At 51.6% G+C, this 24,838-nt stretch overlaps 8 protein-coding genes and 3 non-coding genes across 11 annotated transcripts; 6 read left to right on the top strand and 5 right to left on the bottom strand.

Annotated features, from left to right (window-relative positions):
• The first annotated feature begins 1,773 nt into the window (after nt 1-1,773).
• On the top strand, nt 1,774-2,156 carry LOC137155874 (histone H4). Its single transcript, XM_067552327.1, has one exon. The coding sequence runs from the start codon at nt 1,795-1,797 to the stop codon at nt 2,104-2,106; it is 312 nt and encodes a 103-aa protein (XP_067408428.1). The 5' UTR covers nt 1,774-1,794; the 3' UTR covers nt 2,107-2,156.
• Nucleotides 2,157-3,458: 1,302 nt separating this feature from the next.
• On the top strand, nt 3,459-3,864 carry LOC137155876 (histone H4). The gene has a single exon (XM_067552329.1). The coding sequence runs from the start codon at nt 3,491-3,493 to the stop codon at nt 3,800-3,802; it is 312 nt and encodes a 103-aa protein (XP_067408430.1). The 5' UTR covers nt 3,459-3,490; the 3' UTR covers nt 3,803-3,864.
• A 3,222-nt stretch (nt 3,865-7,086) lies between these two features.
• On the bottom strand, nt 7,087-7,158 carry TRNAG-UCC (transfer RNA glycine (anticodon UCC)). The gene has a single exon. It is a non-coding gene; the product is annotated as a tRNA-Gly (tRNA).
• A 571-nt stretch (nt 7,159-7,729) lies between these two features.
• TRNAA-CGC (transfer RNA alanine (anticodon CGC)) lies at nt 7,730-7,801 on the bottom strand. Its single transcript has one exon. It is a non-coding gene; the product is annotated as a tRNA-Ala (tRNA).
• Nucleotides 7,802-7,914: 113 nt separating this feature from the next.
• On the top strand, nt 7,915-8,000 carry TRNAS-GCU (transfer RNA serine (anticodon GCU)). Its single transcript has one exon. It is a non-coding gene; the product is annotated as a tRNA-Ser (tRNA).
• Nucleotides 8,001-8,952: 952 nt separating this feature from the next.
• LOC137155861 (histone H3) lies at nt 8,953-9,475 on the bottom strand. Its single transcript, XM_067552313.1, has one exon. The coding sequence runs from the start codon at nt 9,432-9,434 to the stop codon at nt 9,024-9,026; it is 411 nt and encodes a 136-aa protein (XP_067408414.1). The 5' UTR covers nt 9,435-9,475; the 3' UTR covers nt 8,953-9,023.
• Nucleotides 9,476-11,302: 1,827 nt separating this feature from the next.
• Nucleotides 11,303-11,809, bottom strand: LOC137155865 (histone H2A type 2-C-like). Its single transcript, XM_067552318.1, has one exon. The coding sequence runs from the start codon at nt 11,776-11,778 to the stop codon at nt 11,389-11,391; it is 390 nt and encodes a 129-aa protein (XP_067408419.1). The 5' UTR covers nt 11,779-11,809; the 3' UTR covers nt 11,303-11,388.
• Nucleotides 11,810-12,149: 340 nt separating this feature from the next.
• Nucleotides 12,150-12,623, top strand: LOC137155867 (histone H2B 8-like). The gene has a single exon (XM_067552320.1). It carries the CDS (start codon nt 12,199-12,201, stop codon nt 12,577-12,579), a length of 381 nt encoding a protein of 126 aa, XP_067408421.1. The 5' UTR covers nt 12,150-12,198; the 3' UTR covers nt 12,580-12,623.
• Nucleotides 12,624-18,213: 5,590 nt separating this feature from the next.
• On the bottom strand, nt 18,214-18,697 carry LOC137155864 (histone H2A type 2-C-like). The gene has a single exon (XM_067552317.1). It carries the CDS (start codon nt 18,655-18,657, stop codon nt 18,268-18,270), a length of 390 nt encoding a protein of 129 aa, XP_067408418.1. The 5' UTR covers nt 18,658-18,697; the 3' UTR covers nt 18,214-18,267.
• A 335-nt stretch (nt 18,698-19,032) lies between these two features.
• LOC137155869 (histone H2B 8) lies at nt 19,033-19,494 on the top strand. The gene has a single exon (XM_067552322.1). The coding sequence runs from the start codon at nt 19,069-19,071 to the stop codon at nt 19,447-19,449; it is 381 nt and encodes a 126-aa protein (XP_067408423.1). The 5' UTR covers nt 19,033-19,068; the 3' UTR covers nt 19,450-19,494.
• Nucleotides 19,495-21,346: 1,852 nt separating this feature from the next.
• LOC137155875 (histone H4) lies at nt 21,347-21,761 on the top strand. Its single transcript, XM_067552328.1, has one exon. The coding sequence runs from the start codon at nt 21,408-21,410 to the stop codon at nt 21,717-21,719; it is 312 nt and encodes a 103-aa protein (XP_067408429.1). The 5' UTR covers nt 21,347-21,407; the 3' UTR covers nt 21,720-21,761.
• Nucleotides 21,762-24,838: the final 3,077 nt, after the last annotated feature.

The raw sequence follows: 24,838 nt of genomic DNA, 5'->3' as shown, positions 1-24,838 counted from the left end.
ACCCCAAGGACTTCCTGTTTACAGCCACTCCTTGTTGTGAGCACATCCTCTGGTAATGGCCATCTGACTGCTTGCAGGTGGGTCTGCTGAGCTGGTTAGATTGGTCACTGTCCCAATTTCTGGGCATCTCCCCGCCCCGGCCACTAGGCTTCCACCTTACTGTTGAACTCATGTCATATTGGTGACCATCTGCACCTGTTTACAGTTCTCATCTGTGTGCTCTTTAGACAATTCAGCCAGTGACTCCACTTGGCCAGGCCCTGGGGCAAGCAGGCATGGAGAAACTCTGTCCTGGAAGCTGGGCCGCTTGTTGCTAAGCTGCTTCTATAGCAGCAGGGAGGATGCTGTGTTTTCCCAGGCAAGCAGAATGGTCCATTCCCAACCAGGCCTGGTGTGCTAGAAGATCATACCGTGTTTCCTGAGGCTGTTGGGAGCAGCCAAAGCTTAGAGTGTGTGGGACAGTCTGTCTCTGGTTTCTCTGTGGCGCTTCTGACCCAATCACGTAGGCTTTTCCCTGAACTCCAGGTCTGGGTTCTGGATTCCTATTAAGCAAAACAAACAAACAAAAAAACCCAGCTGGGAAGAAGGGTGATAAGCCCCTCCATTAGTGGTCCTACCAGCTGACTCTTTAGCACCAACGGTAGTGTGGGATCCATGGACTGCAGGGCCAATTAGAAGCCAATTGCAAATTCCGTTAGCACTTTGCTGGTTTTTTGCTTTAGAGAACAGCATCATTGGATTGTCCAGAGTCAGAAGGTCAGACATTGCTCCCAGCTGCTGAAAAAGGATTTTTACAGCCTTCTCCTTTCACAGGTGCTGGAACTAGGTGGGCAGCCGCCACCTGCTTGAAGTGGGTTTCATCATCTATGGCAGTGGTTCTCAACCAGGGATACATTCCCTTGGGGGTATGCAGAGGTCTTCCAGAGGGTACATCAACTCATCTAGATATTTGCCTAGTTTTACAACAGGCTACACGCAAATTCATTTCATACAGACAATCATAAAATGTCATACGCACAATGACTTGTTTATACTGCTCTATACACTAGACACTGAAATGTAAGTACAATATTTATATTCCAGTTGATTTATTTTATAATTATATGGTAAAAACGAGACACTAAGCAGCTTTCAGTGATAGCATGCAGTGATACTTTTGTGTTTTTATGTCTGCTTTTGTACGCAAGTAGTTTTTAAGTGAGGTGAAACTTGGGGTTACACAAGACAAAATCAGACTCCTGAAAGGGGAACAGTGGTCTGGAAAGATTGAGAGCCACTGGTCTATCGGGTTTAGTTTGGTTCAACAGCTCTCAGCAGCACCCCTGCTATAGAAATTGTCCCAGCAGCAACACAATGTCCCTTCCGCCTGCTGCTTCCCGCATGGCTTATTTCATTCAGACACGACTCCCAGACCTACAGCAGCATCTAGGTCAGTGACTGGGAAATCTAGCCCCCATCATCCTGTTGATTTCCTGCCCCAAGCGGTGCGTTTGTTTGCAGGGTAACTTTCTTTTCATGGCGTGAGGGGGGAAGGGCGGGGAGGAGAGGCGCCAAACTTTACTCTTTGAATTTGAACTGAACCGCTGATTCTTGATTGGTCGGGGAGCGATGCGAGGTGTCTCAATGGTTAGAGAGAAATAACGTCACACTCTAGGGCGGGGCGAGCTCGGTGGGGAGGAGGGGCTTCCGCCCTGGCTCTCGGTTCTCCCTTCGGTCGGTACACAGCCTATATAAACTAGTCAGCGTCTACTTTAGAACATACCTCAGAATCGGTTTAGTCGTGTTGTTAGTAGCATGTCAGGCCGTGGTAAAGGTGGGAAGGGGCTTGGAAAAGGAGGTGCTAAGAGGCACCGTAAAGTACTGCGAGACAACATCCAAGGTATTACCAAGCCGGCCATCCGACGTCTGGCGCGCCGCGGTGGGGTGAAGCGCATTTCCGGCCTCATCTACGAGGAGACGCGCGGCGTGTTGAAGGTTTTCCTGGAGAACGTGATCCGCGATGCCGTGACTTACACCGAGCACGCCAAGCGCAAGACGGTGACGGCGATGGACGTGGTGTACGCCTTGAAACGCCAGGGCCGCACCCTCTACGGATTTGGAGGCTGATTCTTCTGGTGCTAAACGTATTCAATCCAAAGGCTCTTTTAAGAGCCACCCACGTCTGCACGGAGAGAGCTGGCTTCGCTGTGGTCCGAAGTAGGAGCTTAGCGCTGGGTCGGGCTGAGTTGAGTTTGTCTAGGTGTAGAATGGGCGGCTTTGTTCTGTCGGTTTTAAAGTATCCGGTTTCCTGCCCGTAGAAGGCTCCATAAACCTGTAACTTGGTGCGATGAACAGTGGGGTTTCTTTAAAGTCACTTCACGGGCTGGTAGCGCTGGGACGTGTCGAGGTTGTACCAGCCCCGCTCTTAAACCAGGCCCAGTTTTTCTGGGAGTGAGGCTCTGATGTGGCATCACGTCCATGAAAACGCGGAACTTTTTTTTCCCCTTTCCTTTTGATGTGGGAAAGGACTAAATTTTCGCTCTACACAAAGTTACTTAGTCCTCTCCACAGTATCCCACTCCTTGTTCCCCCCCCAAAACCAAGGAACTTGGGTTGCGAAGGTCTAGCACTTACTGATTAAAACTCCACTTTGTGAAAGGTGAAGTTGGCAGGCACCGAAAAGCGGTCTGAGAACGTCCTGCCTTTTAATAATGAATAACGACCCGTCTCGCTTGTTTTGTGTTAACTCAAAAGGGGAGATGTGGAAGGTGCTGAGGCGAGAGAGGTCGGGTCGGGCGGGGCTTTGGGTTAGACATGAATGTTGACAATCCTTCCTGCGGGTTTTTACACGACTCTCACTTGAGCTCCTGAGTGTCTTCATTTTGAGAAAACCCCCCCTCCGGTTCGCTGCTGGCTGCCCGGGGAACGGACGGGAGGATACAGACACACACACACAACGACACACTCACTCACACACACACTTCCAGCTCTTCGGGTGGTTTATTTTCCAGACATTCATTACAAACAAACTTTACAACGTCCCTTCCCAGGGTTTAACGGGGGGTTTCTAAATCCGGATTTATGCTCCCCAGGAGCCTGGAGCCAACTCCCCATCCCGCTGTCTTGCTTACAACGACGGAGCCGAAATGTTTCGGGGGGACAGGGGCAGCATTTGCTTCCTGCTGTGCTTGTGAAGGGCCGGGATGACCCAACGGCAGCAACCCGCTGCTGAGACCACAACCATGCAAGACCTACAGAAACTCCCCGTCCGGCTCGGAGAGTCACGTGCCGCTGAAGGATTGGCTCGCGATTGGCTGGGCTGTGATGCGCCGGGTCTCATTGGCGGGTGGGGAGACGCGTCACTGCATGAGGCTGAGACGGGGATGGGGGTCCGGCTCCCCGCCTAGGTTTCCCTCTGGTCCGACGACAGCCTAGTTAAACCCTCGCAGCGGTGCTGAAATAAAAGAAGGTATTTTTTTTGGTTTCGGTAGTTTATTGCAGCGGTTCGCTGATGTCTGGGCGCGGGAAAGGCGGGAAGGGGCTGGGGAAAGGGGGCGCTAAGAGGCACCGTAAGGTTCTGCGGGATAATATCCAGGGCATCACTAAACCAGCCATCCGGCGCTTGGCCCGCCGCGGTGGGGTGAAGCGCATCTCAGGCTTGATCTACGAGGAAACCCGTGGCGTGCTGAAGGTTTTCTTAGAAAACGTGATTCGGGATGCAGTGACTTACACCGAGCACGCTAAGAGGAAAACGGTCACTGCTATGGATGTTGTGTATGCTTTGAAACGTCAAGGCCGCACTCTCTATGGGTTCGGGGGCTGATCCTCCTGGTAATCCGCCCTCCGGATAAATTATTCAAACCAAAGGCCCTTCTAAGGGCCACCCATTCCTGCACAGAAAGAGCTGGGTTCGACAGGCGCAGAAGGGGGCAGATAGGAGAATTTGTAATACACTTAAATATAAAGTTTTATTCCACACATTCATGTTATGCCTATGACCGGCTCATCTATGCCAGTGGTTCTCAGATCACACCCAGGGTATGCAGAAGTTTTCTAGGGGTTCATCAACTCATCTAAGATATTTGCCTAGCTTTAAAACAGGCTACCTACTAGGTAGTAGCGAAGTCAGTACAATCCCCTCCCTTATTTATAGACTGAAAAGGAAAATATTTATAGGCCAATCAATTTATTTTATAATTATATGGTAAAAATGAGAAAGTTAAACAATTTTTCAGTAACTTGTGCTGTGTTTTGTATTTTTACGTCTGATTTTTTTATAAGCAAGTAGCTTTTAAGTGAGGATGTTGCTTGGGTATGCAAGATTAGTCAGGCTCCGAAAGGGGCACCTTAGTCTGGAAGGGTTGAGAACCGCTGATCCATATAGAGAATTTTGTACTTTTCTATATTGTATAATATATATATACATTGTACTTTGTCCAGTCTACTGTCTTTTAAAAGTTTTCCCTTTTTATTTTAGTCGTTTGTTTTATGCAGTCCTTAGTGTTACCAATGTGCTGGTCAACCACACCCCTCATTTGGAATCGGAAGGATGCAATCAGGCAGCAGCAGAGACACAGAAAAGGGCAAATACGATACAGTGTTAAAAGTAAACTACTAAAAAAAAACCTGGGGAAAGTTTTAAAAAAAAATCTGACAAGGTAAAGAAACACAGCAATGAAGGCCCAATGGTGTCACGGTGAATCCTGGAGTCCCAAGAGACTGTTGGGTGGCAACCATAGAGTTTCTTCCTTCTGGTTCACCCATCTCCCAGCCAACAGTTATTAGTCGGATCCCCTCAAGTCTTTTTCTTAAGCACCCCCATAATGTGATGATGGGCAGAATGGCCCATCCCCTTCACTGTTTTGCTCCCCATTAAGGCCTAGTTTCCAGAATGGCAGTTTTGGTTAATTGATTTCCAAACCCATGCTGCTCTTGTTTACCATTTCTGAGCTTAACACAGTTCTTGAGTTATATCAAATGTCTTTTTGTTTGGGCTTTCTGTCTCGCTTTCGTACCTTCACCATCAGTTTGCATCATTACAGACGCTGGTGACATTTCGCGAACCTTTCCAGTGCTTCAGTTTACAGCTGGGGTGGGTCAGCTAGGCTGCGGTGATGACCACAGCGGTCCCTAAAGGGCAAGATAGTTACTGCATGTCTACCTTTACAGGTTGTCCTTACACTGGTGACTAGAGGATGTTACACTGAGGCATGTCCCCAAGAGACAGCGAAGGGTCCAGTTCAAAAAGGCAGTGGGCCAACGGGGAAGATATACAGCCCTGCTATTCACCAGGATGCTACCCTCACCTCCATCCCCAGCTGGCGAAGGATGCAAGGAAAACCCCACTTATATGAATGGCCCTAAGAAGGCTGCATTACCTTGTAAAGTGCCTGCCAGCTACGGCGCTACCTTGTCCTCAAAAGCTCATCTGCTGATCAGTGCAAAGTGCTGTACAAACTAGACTTGCAGTAATTGGTTTAAATCAATGTTGCTGTGAAAGGTAACATATTGAGGGGGGCTATAATTTCCATAACATAGGTATGCCATTATAAATGCCTGGATGAAGTTTATGCATTATGAAATGTCTCTGTCGCTTCATTTGGGCAATTGTCCTCACGGGTCAGTACCTATGTGAAAAGTAAAGGCAGCAAACCGCTCAGGGCACTGCCAGCGCTTTGACCCAACGTATGGTTTCTACATCAAAACAGGGGCTTGGGTGGTCAGAACTACCAGGCAGAGCTGGAGCCAAACAGCTGAGAATAGGGATAAGGTAAGAACCAGGAGCAGGTTGGGAAAGCAGCAGACACCTTAACCAGGTACAAGCCACCCCCTCCCGCCCAGGATTAATCTTGAGTTTTGTGAGGCCTCAGGTTATCCACGCCAGTGTGGTGCCCCAGGACTGCGCTTTTCCGGGCCTACAGAAGTGCTGGAGCAGGGCCGTTAGTGCGTTCCCAAGAATGGTTCTTGTGGCCCTAGCCCTTACACTCAACGGGCTCCCAACAGTGCTTAACTTTGCCAGGGCTTGCCGGTGGTCAGCCCTGGCACCTCTGGGCTTAGCAGTTCATAGCCCAGGCACCTCTGCGCTTTCTGGATCTCTTATGACTGTTTTAAAAATAAATAGCTTGAGGCCTGATAGCTCTGAGAGGATCATAGAATCATAGAATAGGATGTAATTCTGTCATTGAGCATGCGTTCTCCGTGATCCGAGGTGCATGCTGGTTTGAGGAGATGCAGTGGCTGGTTCGGCAAGGAAACAGGATTTCCCTATTTAATTTTGGACGTGGCTACTAGAAAAGACTTGGCTTATGTGACCCTGCCATGGGCTGGCATCACAATGGGGGCTGCTTGGCTGTGTGTCAGTAGGTAAACAGGGAGCTGAGTAAGATCACCTCGGGGTGGTAGAAGGGTTACAGGGAACCAGTCAGGCTCACTCCGGTGTGACACAATACAAAGTGGAGGGGCTAGCAGAAGCCAACACAGGTTTCTAACTCTTCCAAGCAGATTCGCTCAAACAGGATAAACAAAACAATAAAATCTTTCTGTCTGTTGCCATAAGGCATATACCAACCCCCCGCCTCCCCCTTCCCGTATAGACAAGCCCTTCTTTCATTATTGTTAAACACGGAATATGCAGAGGATTTGGTGGGTTGTGCTGTGGGAGACAATAAAGAGTTTTCTTTGTCAAGTTTGGGGCTCGGAAACAAAAGATGAACTGCTAGCAGAGGATGGTTTCGATCCATCGACCTCTGGGTTATGGGCCCAGCACGCTTCCGCTGCGCCACTCTGCTGGCTGTACAAACAGCCGTATCTGCTTCGCTCAATGGCTGGTCTTCTGCGTCTTGTCCGGGATTCACCTCTGCCTGTTTTATTCGCAGTCTGCACCGGCCAGAGCAGCGCATCGCCGCTACTTTGCTGTCTCAGAGCAGCGCTGGTTAAAAAGTTGGCTCCGTGTTATTCACTCCCCACCTGCTGTGTGCAGAGCAACACGCCGCTGAACGAATTCAGTCTGAGTTAATTTCGCAGCCATGTTGTCCTTGTTTAACCAATTCGTAAAGAATAATTAATTTGGCGCCCTAGCCCTTAAAAAAAGGGATGAAAAACGAGCGCTGCGTTGGCCGGGAATCGAACCCGGGTCAACTGCTTGGAAGGCAGCTATGCTAACCACTATACCACCAACGCACATAGAGACTGCTTCGCTTCTTCATTTCTTGTGTCTCTCCAAAGCAGCGGCTCTATCTCCATGTGTAGCGTGTTCAGGACAGACAGAGGCACCCCCCCGCCCTGCGCTGCGCGGGTCCCGCTGCAACGGGCGAGGTTACACGTTTGCTGCTCGTAAGAGCTGCCTTATAAAACAGCCCGCTCAAGAAATGATTGCAACCTGTGCACGAGGCAAAACTTTCCTCCGCCTCATTGCTGGTCGCGGGGAGCGGGTGGGCGCTTCTGCACGGGAGGGTTCAAGAGGCGGCTGGAGCCGGCTGTCGTGGATGGTGCAAACACGAGCAAGTCTGCAGCTGGGCCGGGTGTTAGGAAGAATTCATCCTCTCGACCCACCCACCCCCAATCAAAGCGGAAATGGCTGTTGTTTTAAAGGGGAACTCCGAATTATAAATCGTGGATCCCTTCTGACCGTCTTTTCCCATATTGCTGCAGTGAGACAGGGAGCGGCTGTGCCGGCAGACACATGGGTCACACTTTGCCACATAGGGTGCCTGCCCCCCGCTCCTTTCTTTCCCCCGAAGAATAAAAAGTCTGGAGATGCCAGGGATTGAACCCGGGACCTCATACATGCGAAGCATGCGCTCTACCACTGAGCTACATCCCCCTCTGCACGGAGCGGTCCCTCTTTTCATATATCGCACTTACTTCCATCCCCTCCTTAGGGTGTCGCGCACCCCGGGATGATACCCATGATGATCACATTCCGCACTTTGCGCGGGCAGATCAGGTGGCCGAGTGGTTAAGGCGATGGACTGCTAATCCATTGTGCTCTGCACGCGTGGGTTCGAATCCCACCCTCGTCGGTGCCTTCGTTCGTGCTCTTTTTCTGGGCTGAACAGCCATCAGCTGTTGCCTCCTCGCCCTTCCAGATGAGCAAACCCCGACGAGTTTTGCCCTGGCTTATCTCTGCCCCCGCTACTAGTCCGCCCCTGGATCGTTCGTTCTTTTGAGTTGTGAGTTCCCCACTTGATCTTTTGTATAATAGAGAAATGACTTGGAAACAATTCAATGCACTGCAGGGAAACTGCGCGTTCAGAAAACGGGGGCAGAAGGGGTCCCGTGGCGCAAAGGGTTGGTGCGTTCCGCTGTTAACCCCAATGTGCGGGAATCGCTTCCCCCCCCCCCCCTCCCAAAAGCGGAGCCTTTGTAACACTCCGCGCTAATAATCAGCTCCCCATACCTCTGGAACGGCTGTCACCATACCGTGTTACCCGGCAGCCGCTGTCACACACAGGTGTATAAGCGGTGCCAATTATGCATGCAGCCGCGTCTACACGATACTTCAGAGTGTTTATGAACCTCGGGGAGCTCCACCTGAGTACCCCAGGGAGTCTGTCGGCTTCCCAGCAGTGCGCTTGGAGACCTTTCCTGGCTGGGCCGATTGTCTTCGGCCATTTATTTACCCAGAAGTTGTATCGGGAGAAACTAGTTTAGCCGACCCCCAGAAGTGAACGTATGGTTCAAACCAGGGCGGTTCTCAGCGGGCCATTCCCGCTGCATTTTATTTTAAATACCTATATTTTCGTAATTACGTTCTTCCCCCGGCCCCCCTTTGAGTATCCCCGGCTAGTTATGCGCCTTTACAAGAAACGTTCATGCGCGGACGAGAACTACGACCGAGGCCATCTAGCTGTAACGTTTCCGGGACAGGGGGCAGCTGCGCCGGTTTTGCACAGAACTGACTCCGGTTCAGAAATTGAACCGTTTTATAGAACAAAACGTTGGTGAACTCCAGCTCTTTCGCCTGGGCAGGTGGTGGCTCTTAGAAGAGCCTTTGGGGTGGTTGGTGGGAACCAGCGAGAGCCGAGGGAGGGGGAGGGGCGGATCTAGGCTCTCTCCCCGCGGATGCGGCGCGCCAGCTGGATGTCCTTGGGCATGATGGTGACCCGCTTGGCGTGGATGGCGCACAGGTTGGTGTCCTCGAAGAGCCCCACCAGGTAGGCCTCGCTCGCCTCCTGCAGGGCCATGACGGCCGAGCTCTGGAAGCGCAGGTCGGTCTTGAAATCCTGGGCGATCTCCCGCACCAAGCGCTGGAAGGGCAGCTTGCGGATCAGCAGCTCGGTGGACTTCTGGTAGCGCCGGATTTCCCGCAGGGCCACGGTGCCGGGCCGGTAGCGATGGGGCTTCTTCACCCCGCCGGTAGCGGGGGCGCTTTTCCGAGCGGCTTTGGTAGCCAGCTGCTTGCGGGGCGCCTTGCCGCCGGTGGACTTGCGAGCCGTCTGCTTGGTGCGGGCCATCCTCGCTGCAGCGCGCTACGAAGCTCTGCTCCTCTCTGCTCGTCCGGCCAGAGGAGAATAAGAACGGCGCGGCCGCGGCGCCTGATTTATAGCCCACCCCTGGCTCCTCATTGGCGAAGAGCCGCGAGGCAGCCGTTGAGGGGTTTGAATTTCCCGGGCTGAGCAGGGATTGGGCAGGGAGGACAACCCGTCTCGTCGCCACGCCCCGCCCTGCCCAAAGCAGAGAGCTAAGCGCACTCAAGGGGGGGGGGGGGGGCACACGCTGCGGCGTGCTCTGTGCCGGGGGGGGGGGGGCAACACTGTGGAGGCGGGGGGCTCCAGGGGCTTGGTCAGTGCCTCTGGTCTGCGCGTTCTGGGCCTCCTCCCAGGCGGTGGCGGCTGCTCCGTAACTTGCTCTTTTTGAATTTCCCGGGCTGAGCAGGGATTGGCCAGAGATATAACAACCCCCGCCTCCATCCCGTGCCCGGGGGGGGGCGGTGTGCGCCTTCCGCGCCTCTTGGACCGATCCCCTTTGACCACAGTACAATGGAGCCGCTTGTGGATCCTCTCTCCCCTGCGGAGTCACACTGGCCCCCCCCCCAACCAGTGGCACTGAGAAGCGGTTGGGTGGGGGGGGGGAAAAAAAGAGACAGATTTTGGGGGGGACAGGGACGTGGTCTCTTTTCCTGGCTACTTTTGCATATTCACGGCGCTCAAACGTTGGCAGCTCGGGCCTCGGATGGCACCAAGATTTGTTGCTGAATAATAATATTATAATAATGCACCCAGAGAGGCTCGCTGCGGAGTGCACAATTAATTAATGCACCATTAATAATAATAATGCACCACTATTCCCATCCGCTTTCATTCGGCACACAGACCAACGAACCGCAGAGAAAGGAAATAAACCCGCTGGAGGAGAAGTTCATCTTCCTCACCTTATTAAAATGACTGCCTTTCTCTTACCCCCCCCACCCGGGGCAGCCAGCTTCCTTCACGGCCCATTCGCATTACCGGAGGGGAGATGTTCCCTTTCTAACTCCCCAGGAAGGCAGGAGAGGTTTTCTATTAAAAGAGGTTTATCTACTCTAGTGACACCATCACACGTCCTAACCCTATCAGCCACACTCCATCAGGAGCTGGTTCACCGGCCCACCTGGTGATGTGATATAGGCCAGCAACGCCCCTCGGCCATGTACATTGTCCAGACCGGACTGTCCCTAAACAAAAGAATAAATGGACACCAATCAGACATCAAGAATGGTAACATCCATAGGCCAGTCGGAGAGTGCTTCAGTCTCCCTGGACACTCAGTAACAGACTTGAAAGTTGCCATTTGCCAAATAAAAATTCCAAAACAAACTTCAGCGTGAAACTGCAGAGCTGGAACCCATCTGCCAATCTGACCCTCTCAGACCAAGTCTGAATAGAGACCGGGCCTGGCGAGCCCCCTACCAAAAATAACGTTCCCTCCTTTGGCAGTCGGACCTTCTGGTCAACCGCTGTGAGCGGGACTCAATCACCCTGATTGAATTGCCTTGTAACCACTCGCCCTCCTCAGCGTGATGTAACTCACCCCTCCTTGCATGTGTTTCTATAACCTCCCCAACTGAGGTTTCCACTTCATGCATCTGAGGAAGTGGGTTTCTGCCCAGGAAAGCTTATGCCCCAATAAATGTGTTAGTCTTTAAGGTGCCCTCTAACTCCAGTTGATTTTCTTTGTATGTTTTCCAATAGAAATGATCCTATATTCTGACCATGTTTTCCCTCCCCCCCCAGTAACCTGAGTTTTAGTTTTCACTGAATTATTTTTCCATCTCTTAGCAGCACCACCAAAAACACACACACAAAACACAACAGAGACCAGCAACTCTTTGTCTGAGACTGTGGGTGGCTCTGAAAAGAGCCTTTGGAGTCTAGACGGTTGGGCCTGGAGTGGGAGCGAATTAAGGCCCTGGGCTGGAAGGCAGCCGCCTCATTTGCCCTTGGCTTTGTGACTCTCGGTCTTCTTGGGCAGCAGCACGGCCTGGATGTTGGGCAGGACCCCACCCTGGGCAATGGTCACTTTGCCCAGCAGCTTGTTCAGCTCCTCGTCATTGCGGATGGCCAGCTGCAGGTGGCGGGGGATGATGCGGGTTTTCTTGTTGTCCCGGGCAGCATTGCCAGCCAGCTCCAGGATTTCAGCCGTGAGATACTCCAGCACCGCAGCCATGTAGACTGGGGCGCCTGCTCCCACGCGCTCGGCATAATTGCCTTTGCGCAGCAGCCGATGCACGCGGCCCACGGGGAACTGCAGCCCAGCACGAGACGAGCGAGACTTGGCCTTAGCTCGGGCTTTGCCTCCCTGCTTTCCACGACCAGACATCGCGGTGGTTTTTCAAAGAAAAAGAGCAACGCTTCTTTACAACTTGAAGAGCTTCACCAGAGCCGCCTTCTTGGCCTTTTATGCCCTCGTAGCGGTGAGGGACTGGTGATTGGCGGAACAAAGAGCTCCTCAAACGCCCAATGGAAAGGCGACTTCTCAACCTGACTCGTTGGGGAGGGGGGGGGGAGATGCTGTGACTATCCAATAGGATCGCGAGACTTGGAGTAGCACTTATTTGCATACGAGTCGGCAAAGGAGACGAGCAGCTGAGTATTTAGCATCCAATAGGAAGGTAGGAATTAGGATGCTCTCATTTGCATAGGGGCTCTATAAATACAGGGTGTCCCGCCTTGCAGTAGTTTATGATCCTCTGTGCTGTGTTGTTGGTAGGTTATCTGGTGAGCTGCTTCCCGACTCAGAATGCCTGATCCAGCTAAATCTGCTCCTGCTGCCAAGAAAGGCTCCAAGAAAGCGGTCACTAAGACCCAGAAAAAGGGAGATAAGAAACGGCGCAAGACCAGGAAGGAGAGTTATTCTATTTACGTCTACAAGGTGCTGAAGCAGGTTCACCCCGACACCGGCATCTCTTCTAAGGCCATGGGCATCATGAATTCCTTCGTCAACGACATCTTCGAGCGCATCGCCGGGGAGGCGTCCCGCCTGGCGCACTACAACAAGCGCTCCACCATCACCTCCCGGGAGATCCAGACCGCCGTGCGCCTGCTGCTGCCCGGGGAGCTGGCGAAGCACGCCGTATCGGAGGGCACCAAGGCTGTCACCAAGTATACCAGCTCCAAGTAACTTACCTAGGAAACTAAACACAAACGGCTCTTTTAAGAGCCACCCACCTACTTAGTAAGAGAGCTGTACTCACTTTTACTAAGTGCTTCATGATCTAGTTCACAGGCATTCACAAGGGGGAAACTTACTCTGATTTTTGTCGTTACCTATCCCAGATCTTGTTCTAGTTCATTAATTGGGGGTGATATCCTGGTAAATTGCAACCCTGGTTAATACAGGCATGAGATGGGGTTTCTGTGCAGAAAGAATGAATGTAAAATATTTATCCTGTCCTTGAGCAAAAGGACCTGATAGATCGCTTAATGGGATAACCAGGTCAGAATTTACCTAGGATGACTATGCGGTTTATTAACAGTCCGTATATTTTTCCCCGGTAGTAGTGGGGGTAGTCAACAGAAACAACGGGTTACATCTGGTATTCAGCTGTGACACTGCCTGCGTTTTCCAGACCTGAAGAGTTGTGTGTAAACCTGAAAGCTTCTCTCTCGTCCCCTTTCTCTCTGACGGTATGTAAAAGCATTGGGATAAAATAGAAACGGGGATATTTCTATCGTATAAAACTGAAGGTGTTTAAAGCATTCAGCAATCTGAACTGTATCAATTTCTTCTCAAAATGTCCGTTCAGTGGTTTACATTTTTTCCTAAATTTAATTCTCCCAGATTTTCATATAAAAACTATAATTTTAAACATGTCTGCACCTAACTGCAGGTTCCTGGTCGGGGCGGGAGGGGGAATAATACAGGCAATTGCAACCCAGAACCTATAAGAAATGACGCTAGAATGTGTCAAGGGGATAAAACGAGAGGGGACCTGGAGATATTGTAAATGTACAGACGGGAGGTCTCGCGTGTTTGGAAAAGAAACGTATTGAGCCCCAGGTGCAAACAATTCTTCATTGAGTCTTGAAAGCGCTTCAACGGAAGGGCTTTAGTCGCTGTGTTTACACGACACTGCATTGCTGATTTCTTTTAACCGGGGCTAGTTTTCTTACTGAACAGCGGGGGGAATGTTTGCCCACGCTCTCCCTTTCTGCGCAGGCTGGGGAAAGAAGGGCTGGCGCCAAAAGGCTCCTTTCTTAATTTAAATTTAAAGAGCTGGCTAGTGATTGGCCAGAGCTCGCCGTGAGGCGTCTCATTGGTGGGAGAGAAGGCGCGTCACCCTATAGTGCGGTGGGGAGGGAGGGGGTGGAAGTGGTTGCGGCCCTTTCCTCTCTGTTTTTCTTCCGGTCGGACTTACACCCACATTAACTCTGCTGTGCACCCTCGACACCCCCCCCACATACAGGTGTTTGTAGGGTTCTGCTAGGGCAGTGACTTTGGGCTAGAGACTCTGGTTATAAGACAACTGGCTTTCTCTCATACCTTAGCTGCATGCATTGCTGAGCTCTGTAAGACAGCTTCTGCTGTCTTAGTTACAGAAGTGAACAGCTAAGCTTTATTTCAAGGTAATAAATCCCCTCTCTATTCAGAGTGACCGTTTTCCCTTACTGCAGGGGTAATCCGTTGTTTTTTGTCAAGGTCCAAATTTCTTGGTCAAGGTCCCGACTCCAGAGAAAATCATACAAATATAAACAATGATAAGTAAATAAAAAGATTTCACCATCTGTTCAAAAGCATCTGGCAGCTTGGACTTGCTGCCTCACTGCATCCTTAGGTCTCTTGTACTCCCAAATCTAGTCTAAGGTTAGTGGTGCTCTCTTTTTCTCCATGACATAGGTAGATAATAGAAGCTTTTGAATATTTGCGTATACTGTTGTTTTCCAGGTGACTGTATCCTGTAAGATGGTATCTCTATCAGCCGTGATTGACACCACTTTTTTCAAATGCTTAATTATGTGGCTCAAGTATTGTATTGGACAGATCATTCTGACTGGCTGTATCCACTTTATTCATTATTATTTAACACCGTTAGGCATTACTACAATAAGGGCCTCAACTAGAGCTCAGTTGTGCTACCTGCTGTACAAACATACAATGAATGACAGTCTTGTAGGCAGAGTTACAGTAAGAGAGTAGGTTCTGAGACTGTAAGGCCAGAAGAGACCACTGTAGTCATCAAGTGTGAGTTCTAATATAACACAAGCGGTAGGTCTTGCCCAAAATCATGTTTGAACTACAGCACATAATTTACAAAATCATCTAATATTGATTTTAAAATTCCTGTGCTAGAGAATCCACCATAACTCTTGGTAAATTGTCCCAATGATTAATTACTTTCAGTGTTCTAAAGTTATGCCTTATTTCCAGACTACATTTGTGAAGCATAAATTCCAGCTACTGAATCTTGTCAGACCCTTGTCTGCTAGATTAAAGAGCTCATTATCAAATATTTGATCCCCTTGTAGGTACTTTTCAAGTCACCCCTTAACTTTCTGTTGAGCTTCTTGAATCTCTCACTCTAAGACAAGTTTTCTAATCATGCTTAAGGCTCTTCTCTGAACCTGCTCCAAATTATCAACATCTTTAATTGTGGTCACCCAGAACCAGACATAGGATTCTAGCAGTGGTCACATCCGTGCCAAATGGAGAAGTAAAATAACCTCTACTCCTGCTCAACCTTCCCCTGTTTATACATCCATGGATCAGATTAGCATGTTTGGCCTCAGTGTTGAACTGAGATTGTACGGTCAGTTAATTATCCAACACGACTCCCCAAGTCACTCGTAGCCTTATTGCTTCCCAGGAACAGAGCCCCCCATTCTGTAAGTATTGCCTATGTTCCTTGTTCCTAGATGTATAACTTTACATTTGTCTGTATTAAAATGTATATTGTTTGTTTCTGCCTAGTCATCAAGCAATCCAGAGCCCCGGTATCCCCCCCTGTGCACTGTAAGACTTGTGCACTCTGCAGCGAGCCTCTCTGGGTGCCTACTGGACCTGTTGCCTAGTGGTTAATCTGTCTGAGATGGGACAAGGTCAAATGCAGATTCTGCCCTACTGTTTATGACAAGGCCAATATGGAGTCTCCCCCTCCTACACCCCCAGTGGTTACAACAGGATCAATTGCTCCTAATAATGGTATGGTCCAGTCATGTACACATGGCATCATAGGTCTGGAAGGGACCTCGAGAGGTCATCTAGTCCAGTTCCGTGCACTTATATCAGGACCAAGTATTACCTAGACCATCCCTGCCAGATGTTTGTCTAACCTGCTCTGAAAAATCTCCAGTGATGGAGATTCGACAGCCTACCTGGGCAATTTATTCCAGTGCTTAACCACCCTGACAATTAGGAAAATTTTCCTAATGTCCAACCTAAATCATCCTTGCTGCAATTTAAGCCCATTGCTTCTTGTCCTATCCTCAGAGGTTAAGAACAATTTTCTCCCTCCACCTTGTAACAACCTTTTATGTATTTGAAAACTGTTATGTCCCCTCCACATCATCTCTTCTCCAGACTAAACAAACCCAGTTTTTTTCCCATCTTCCCTCATAGGTTGTGTTTTCTAGACCTTTCATCATTTTTGTTGCTCTTCTCTGGACCTGCTCCAATTTTCTCCACTTTTCCTGAAATGCAGCGCCTGGAACTGGACACGGAGCAGAGCAGAAGAATTGCTTCTCGTGTCTTGTTTATAACACTCTTGGCTAATACATGATACATACATGATAAATCGGGTTAGGCAGGAGTGATTTGAAAGCACAACTACAAATTACCTCACTTAGCCTCCCTCCCAACCAGCCTGAGGCTTTTTCTGTGCAACGGGGGCATATTAGAATTTAATGAAGTGACATGTGGCTCTCTGATGCTAAAGGCCAAATGGGTGCAGGTTCCCAGTGAAAGGCAGTAAAGAGGACAGCATTATTGGGTGAACTGATGAAGGTCTTGCACTCAACTTGATGGTAGTTTTCTGTTTGTATGTAGGTCTGTAACTTTTGAATCCTGCATCCAGTCAATTCCAAAAGTTCGGGAAATAGTCCAAGCATCAATGATCAGAATGTTATTGATTTTGGGGGGCATGGGAGAATCAGGAAAAAAAGGGAGGGGTAGGGGGTATATTAAGCTCCTGCCAGTTCTTTAGCACAGATCTCAGCTCAAGCATTTGCACAATTGTCTATTTTAAATAAGTGGTTGATGATGCCCATTGACCCCTTCCAAAATAATAGTACCTCCCATTTACCTCTCCTCCTCTTCCCAGTGAACATGTTGATACAATATGCTGAATGACTTCTATAGCACCCAGCAAAAATGGGGGGGGTGGGAATGGTTTGGGTCTGGACAGAATTGCACACAGTCCCTGGAATGTGAGGAGAGAATGGGGGACCCTGGTATTTGGGGGAGAAGGAAATGTGACACAGAAACCCTCCCATGGGAAAGAGGTAATGACGGTTAACACCAAGCCCCTGCTGTGGGAAGAAGGAAGTGGGGGGAGGGCCACACAGAATTTGTGCCATGGAGGGGAAAGCAGAAGACTCTGATCTGGGGGAAGGCAGAATAGTGGGAATAGGAGCACACACACCCCCTAGAATATTTGGGGAGGGCTTAATTAGGCTGCAAATTTTCCATAAAACATTTCAGTGGGCCCAGAAGGGAGAGGCTCTTCCCCACCCCGTGTTTCCTCCATATAAACCAACATCACACAAAGGGTGCACTTTTCCACACAACGCACAGTCAGCCTGTGGAACTCAGTGCCAGGGGATGTTGTGAAGGGGTTCAGAAAAGAATTTGATATACCCATGGAGGAGAGGTCCATGGAGGGCTCTTAATCAAGATGGTCAGCGATGCAAACCCCGTGTTCTGAGCATCCCTACGCCTCTGACTACCAAAACCCAGGAATGGATGACAGGATGGATCCCTCGACTGCCTGTTCTGTTCATTCTCTGTGAAGCCCCCGACATTCGCTGTCAGAAGACAGAGCACAGAGCTAGACTGATCCTTGGTCTGACCTAGGAAGACTATTCTTATGTTATCAATTTCCAAGTTTGGATTTCAATCTGTGTGGCCCATTGCACCAGCCACACACCTTCTCTCACATACATTCAAGTAGCGTGTTCTCAGGTTGTTGAGAAGAGGACCTGCAGAGGCATTTACTGTGTGGCTACAGGAGAAAAACATGCATCGATTTTGCAAACCCCTGTTTGGGACTGGACAGTAATTTCCCTCCATCTCGCTGCAGAGATGTTATTCAACTCCTTTCTGCTCTGAGCCAGGAGAGGGACCCTAGAGAACTAATGCACCTGCAGACAGAGAACAAAATGGAGATAGTGGCAGGGAAGGAAAAGTAGCATCACCATTCCTGGAACATTTATTCCTGCATTTGCACTTACTTGGCTCACAGCCTAATACAAGAGAACAATTATAATTTCACCCAAATCACTTTATTCTCTGAATATCTACAACCTGATTTTTTTTAAAGTATTGCAAAGTTTCCACTTTAATTGATGTAGTGATATTAATGCAGGTCACTCCACACCCCTTAGAACATAGATTACTTTTGTATGGAGAAAAATAACCCCGTTTCATACCAAACCTTAGCTCTAATAATAAGCAATCCAAAAGCACAGTATGTTTTCTGCAAACTGTTGCACGTTTTCAGTTAACCTACTTAGGGTATCCCAGCATTTCTGAACCAGTCTCATCTCCACCCCACCGCAGCAAACACTTTCAGCAATCAGCAGCTTTTTTCTTGAAAGCGTGGGTGGCTCTTAAAAGAGCCTTTGGGTTCAGGTAATTCGGATCCTAGCAGCTGCCTCACTTGCCCTTGGCTTTGTGACTCTCGGTCTTCTTGGGCAGCAGCACAGCCTGGATGTTGGGCAGGACCCCGCCCTGGGCGATGGTCACTTTGCCCAGCAGCTTGTTCAGCTCCTCGTCGTTGCGGATGGCCAGCTGCAGGTGGCGGGGGATGATGCGGGTTTTCTTGTTGTCCCGGGCAGCATTGCCAGCCAGCTCCAGGATCTCAGCTGTCAGATACTCTAGCACCGCGGCCATGTAGACCGGGGCGCCCGCTCCCACACGCTCGGCGTAGTTGCCTTTGCGCAACAGCCGATGCACGCGGCCCACGGGGAACTGCAGCCCAGCGCGAGACGAGCGAGACTTGGCCTTGGCTCGCGCTTTGCCTCCCTGCTTTCCACGGCCAGACATCACGAGCTTCCTTCAATCCCTACGGGTAAAAAACTACTGGAAAGGTAACAGACAATAATGCTACAGTGTACGGGGCCCAGCGTTTTATAGGCTCGGGCCGATGAGCCGAGCGACTTCTGATTGGTTCATCCAGCGCGCCTGCCCGAAACACCCAATGGCAGCGCGACTTCTCCCCCCGACCAATCGGGAAGGAGGATTCTGTAGCCATCCAATAAGAGGGCAAGAAGTAGAGTCTGCGTCGTTGCCGCTGAGTTTGCCGCGGAGGTGACGTAGGATGTTCTGTCAGCCAATAGGAAAGTAACAATTAGGCTGCCTCATCTGCATAGGATCTGTATAAAGAAAGAGCCCCGCACCCGCCGCCTGCATTCTGTTCTGTGCGTTGTACAAGTGGTTGGTCTGTCTTGCTGTATAATGCCTGAGCCAGCCAAGTCCGCGCCTGCGCCCAAAAAGGGCTCCAAAAAAGCGGTCACTAAGACCCAGAAGAAAGGGGACAAGAAGCGCCGCAAGACCAGGAAGGAGAGTTACTCCATCTACGTCTACAAGGTGCTGAAGCAGGTTCACCCCGACACCGGCATCTCTTCCAAGGCCATGGGCATCATGAATTCCTTCGTCAACGACATCTTCGAGCGCATCGCCGGGGAGGCGTCCCGCCTGGCGCACTACAACAAGCGCTCCACCATCACCTCCCGGGAGATCCAGACCGCCGTGCGCCTGCTGCTGCCCGGGGAGCTGGCGAAGCACGCCGTGTCGGAGGGCACCAAGGCGGTCACCAAGTACACCAGCTCCAAGTAACTCTGGCACCCCCAGAACTACACCAAAGGCTCTTTTAAGAGCCACCCACGTTCTCAATGAGAGAGCTGTGCATCACTGTTTATTAGTAGAAAATAAGTACATGGGTCCGAACGTGCTTCTCTTTGCAGTGTAGCGTCCCAAAGTTAATTATATTACTTCAAGTTATCTAACAAAGGGTATCGGGGGTGGACATACTTGGTACAGGGAGTGAGTAAAAGATCCTGCTGTTGTCGGCAGCGTGGTTATAGGTGTGTAATCTGCAGACGCAGGGCAGCTGCACGACCTTTCTGGTCAGGCAGGTTTAGTGCAAAGCCCGTGCTAACCAAATGTCTCCGTGTGTTCTGCCTTCCACAGCGCTGTGGAGAAGTCGCAGTTGTGCTCCCTGCCTGCCTGAAACACGTGCGGTGTGTGTGAATGGGATTTCGTTAGCAAAATAAACAGGTTCTTTTTAACACCAGACTGCACCCCTGCTACATTCTAACACACGCCGTCTGCTCTCCGCTTCCCTGGGGGCGAGCGGTTCCTTGTCTTATTCCCCGAGCGGGTTTATTGCCCAGATGTTTGTTAACCATCTCCATTACAAAGAGCTGCCTGTAAACCGTTTCAAGCGGGATTTCTCACATCAGATGTGGGGTCTCGGGGGGAGCTGGTTTGCCTTTGTCTCACAAGCAGAGCTGCGAACGCGGGGAGGGAGGGATTTCCGCGGGCTGGGCAGGCTGCAGCAGCCGGCTCCGAAGACAACGGGGACAGCCTCATTCAGCTCGGGGCCGGGTGGGAAAACGTCGATCACACGCACACCCAGCCCAGGGCTAAGAAAACCACCCAGAGCAGCTCTGAGCTCCCGCCAACAGAGACATCTAGGGAGGCAAAGGTTGTTTTGACCTCAGCATTGCCACCCCCCAATGTTCAGAAACCATGAGGCAGGATCACCAAAAATCACAAGAGGGGCTTTAAACCCCCGAGGTTATTTATATAATTACCCCAAATAAGTAATCGGTTTTTATTTGCGCCTTTAGCGTGCCCTGGAATCATATTTTGCAGCTTTCTCCACAGCCCCCAGGGCTAGAAACTGACTTTTCCCTTAAGAATAAAGGGTGAAATCCTGACATTATCCAGGACTCCTGGAAAGCGATCCTTATGACGTGATGAAATCTTGAGAGTGGGCAGCGCTGTGTGACCTGTGAAAGGCGGGAATTGGGGTTTAGCGAGGCAGCGCCCCCCCCACACCCCGATTCCTGCAGCCCCTGAGTCTGGAGTCACCCTAAGGCCACAGATAAAGCACCAGAGAAATGTCCTTTGCTAATGCAACGCTAACAAAGCGCGGGGGAGCCGAACATCTCACCCCCCCTCCTCAGCATTGCACAGAGAAAAGAGGAAGAGAAAAATGGGGTAGCGATTCGTGCTTAGCAGACCACGCAATGGACGGTGCAGCTCCGGGGTGGGAGGGAGCCTGGCGGGAGCTGACCTGCACCAGCCTCTGTGGGGAAGGACATTGAATGGATGGAGGTTCGGTGACGCAGGTTAATAGCCACAAACGGGGTCTCCACAGTCACTGAAATGCGGGACTGGCTCGGTGCAGGATCGGGGCTCCCTAGAGACATACACCCTCTACCCTTCTCCCCCCCAAGGAAGCAGACGGCGCTCTGCGTGGAGGGGTGCGTCTCAAAATCGCCTCTGCAAAACCTCCCCGCGCAGCCGGCCGCTTTGTTCTTTGAATTTAAAATGACTCGCTGTTTCATGATTGGCTGAGAGGCGGCGCGCCCTCGCTCATTGGTGAGAGTCAGACGCCTGCGCCTGTCCGGGCTCTGGGAGCGGGGCGACGGCGGCGGCGGCGGACCGTTCTCGTTCAGTTCTCTTTCTGGTCGGAAAGCTTCCTATATAAATTCGTGCGTGCCCATTGACTTTAAATAGATTGCGTTGGTTTAGTGTTTGGTGTCTTAAGGTTGCTTGTTAGCGTGATGTCTGGACGTGGCAAGGGCGGTAAAGGGCTCGGGAAAGGCGGCGCGAAGAGGCACCGTAAAGTGCTGCGTGATAACATCCAGGGCATTACTAAGCCGGCCATCCGCCGCCTGGCTCGGCGCGGGGGCGTGAAGCGCATCTCGGGGCTGATTTACGAAGAAACCCGCGGGGTGCTGAAAGTCTTCCTGGAGAACGTGATCCGGGACGCGGTGACCTACACCGAGCACGCCAAGCGCAAGACGGTGACGGCGATGGACGTGGTGTACGCTCTGAAGCGCCAGGGCCGCACTCTCTACGGATTCGGAGGCTGAGACTTCTTCATTGTTTGATTTAAGGCCCTTTTCAGGGCCACCCACTTCTGCACGGAAAGAGCTGGTGCTACCACGCAAACGGGCTTTCTAAACGCTGCAGCTGCAGTGCGTAATTAATTAATGCTTTCTCGCTGCTTCCCTGCAGCTGCCCTGATTTAAACGGTTCGTTTTGGCATTTCTCTGCCCTGCTTATTAGCTCCTAGTGTGACGCATTAAAAGTCCCCTGCACTCAGTTACGGCTGGGCTGATTGTTATGAGTGAGAGCTGTGAGGGGGCGTTGGAGGATCCCCACTAACAACCAGGGGTTAATGTGTGATGAAAGGTGCCAGGGCTCAAGCAATTTTACTCTTGTGATGAGTCCCCAGAGGTGCCGGGGCTATGAGCTGACACCCCCTAGAGATCAGCCCTGGTGCAAATTAAGCACTGCTAACACCCCCCATGTAACATTGCAATGGGGGACAGCTGCCCCCCTCCGTGCTTCTTTTCAGGCACAAGGTGGGTACTAGAAGAGCTGTAGTTGCCCTGTCCCCTCCCCTGGTTTATCTGGTGCCCTACAGTGAAAGGCTTGACCTGCGTTCACTCCCCATTCCCCATGCTGCTGCGTTATGCTGACTGGGGCACATGGGCTGTTGTCATGTCCCTGCAGTAGGATCCAGTGTCTGTCTTCTGGGACCTGGTCCAGCTGCTGCAGCGCTGCTGCACCTGGTGCTGTGAGCCGGAGAAGCGGAGTGGTGGGTTTTGCTGCTCAGTTCCTGCCCAGCCCAGGAAATTCAGACTCTGCCTCTGGTGATGTGCGTGCTGCTCTAAATCAGTTTCTTCTCCGGACAGTTCATGCATGGCTGGTGAGATTTTGCTCCAGCACCCAGGGACTTTGGAAAAGCCAGGGGAGCTCTGGGTGCTCAGGAGACCTGGGTGCAGCCAAACTCCCACCTGAGCAACTAGGGGTGGTCTGGATGGCTCCCTTTAGGGACTGCCCTGCTCTGCTCCACCCCCTGGCATTGGGGGGCCAGGAAGGTTGCTGAAGAGTTTGGGGCAGGGGTAGTCGATAGAGCAGACCATGGGCCAAATCTGGGGACACATCCCCCCTCTCCCCCCCATGCTTTGGAATGGAGCCTGAAATCTTTTTATTTACCTATTACTTCTGTATTTTTCTCTGGATCTTGCCAATACCTTGACCAGCAATCTCAGCTGTGACAAAAATTGACTCTCCCTGGTGCCAATCAGGGGTGGGGAGTCAGGGACACTTGGAAACAGGGGCATAGCATTGCGCAGGGGGGAAGGGCTGGGCACCCAATGGCGAGGTTTGCACAGAACATGCACTATCCTCACGCCCCATTTCTGCCCTCTGTCCCTAAAACTGAGCACCCAAATTCTCAGTAGGGGCAGGGAGCCCAGGACGCCGGAGTCCTCTGTAGGTGAGTCCTGGATTTGTGGGGGGAAGGGGGTGCCAATGGCTGATACGTGACGGCATCAAAAGTGCCTGTTGGCGGGTAGAGCTGTTTGCAGATTGGTGGTTCGAATCCACAGTAGAAGTTGAAGCTGGACTGACCTGCCCTGATCAGAAACGACCCACAAATTCCCCGTGTAACAGAAAACTTTATTCGGGGGGGGGGGGGAAAAATCAAGTGCAGCACGAGGAGAAAATGGGATACAGAAACAGGTTCCCTCCCTGGCACCAAATCCAAATGATTTCACAGGACACCAAGGAGCATCTCAACACCACGAAGCAGGCCCATGGCTGTGCCTTTCTACAGCGCCCAGGGCTGCGTTCTAGCAAAAACCCAAGGCCCCACCACAGGGTCATTTTCTCAAGTGCCCGGGGGTTGGCAAAGCCGGAGGACGAAGCGTTGTCCTAAATGCCGGCAAGAGACCCAGTGCCTTGTTTTTGTCACGGGCAGCGTGGGAAGCAGCCAGAAAGGAAGCGTGGGCCTCCGACCAGCAGAATGGGACCAGTTCGCAGCCTCGGGTTTGCCCCCGTCGTCTTCCCCCTGCCTGCAGCACCACAGTACGAATCCTCTGCTACCACTATACACCCAACGCAACCAGCCAGGGGCACCAGCTGCCACCCCCCCACGGTCCTCCGGCTTTGCACAGCCCCTTCTCTAACGACCCCGGTGCTAAAAACCCGGCGGCCCCCTCAGCGCCAGTGATCCTGGTGCTACGACGGCAGAAGGGAGCAGGCTTGTAAAACTCCCCCCCGCCCCCAAATAGAGAAAGGGAGCCGCGCAGTAACGGAGCAGGGCCGCGTGTCAGGGACGGAGAGCGACACAGCGTGAGCTGGAGAGACGCTGCCAGACCGAGCTGCTGAATACAGGAAATCTGGGACCAAGGGAGGATCTGGAATAAGGCCCTGAGTACGAAGCGCTACCAGCCCCTCGCCCTAGCCAGCTCCAGCCCCCCCACGGCTACTGCTCCGAATCACCAGCCCTTGCCCAGAACCGGCCAAAGTGCGGCTGTCTACAGTACAGCTTGCCTCCGTATAATTTACTTGCTCAGGGGTATGAATAAGCTACTCCCCCAACCCCACGGGCGACGTAAGTTACACCGAGCTAAGTGCCGGGGGGGGGGGAGCTTCTCCCACTGATGGAGCGACCGCCGCTCGTTGGGGGGGGGTGGCTTAATTAAGTCCATGGGCGAGCTCGCTCCTGCTGGCTTAATGTGGCTCCTGAAAATGGGCCGTGCCTGTGCCCGCCCCACAGGGCCGTCTGGAACAAAAGGGGTGAGGCAGAGGAAGACAGCGGGGCAAGGGGCACACGCCGGAGAAAGACAAGGCAAGTCAAGGAAAGCAAAGATATGAGCAAGCCAGGGCGACCGCGAGAGAGCTGAGCCAGGCGGGCAAAGGGGCAAAAGCGAGGGAGAGGGTTGACAGGGCGTGTGAGAGAGAGAGAGAGAGCGCGCATAGAGGAAGCCGGAGCCTTTGTGGGGGTGGGGGGGACAGGCCAACGTGCCCCCAACCTCTCTGCCGCTGGCTGCTCCAGCAGTGAGCCAGCTGCCCTCTCCTCTGGCGCCACAGCATCCCCTGGTGGGCGAACGGTGTAATTGCAGCGCCTCCCCGACAGAATCTATTATTCTGCGAGGGCGGGGGAAAGATCTGCGGGGGGCATGAATTATGTTTCTTT

Source organism: Emydura macquarii, unplaced genomic scaffold (assembly GCF_026122565.2).
Source record: "Emydura macquarii macquarii isolate MOO-44397 ecotype Brisbane River unplaced genomic scaffold, CSIRO-AGI_Emac_v2 contig_1386, whole genome shotgun sequence".
NCBI classification, from domain to species: domain Eukaryota; kingdom Metazoa; phylum Chordata; order Testudines; family Chelidae; genus Emydura; species Emydura macquarii.
The sequence above is the reverse complement of the archived record's forward strand: the minus strand, read 5'-3'. Positions and strand labels throughout refer to the sequence as shown.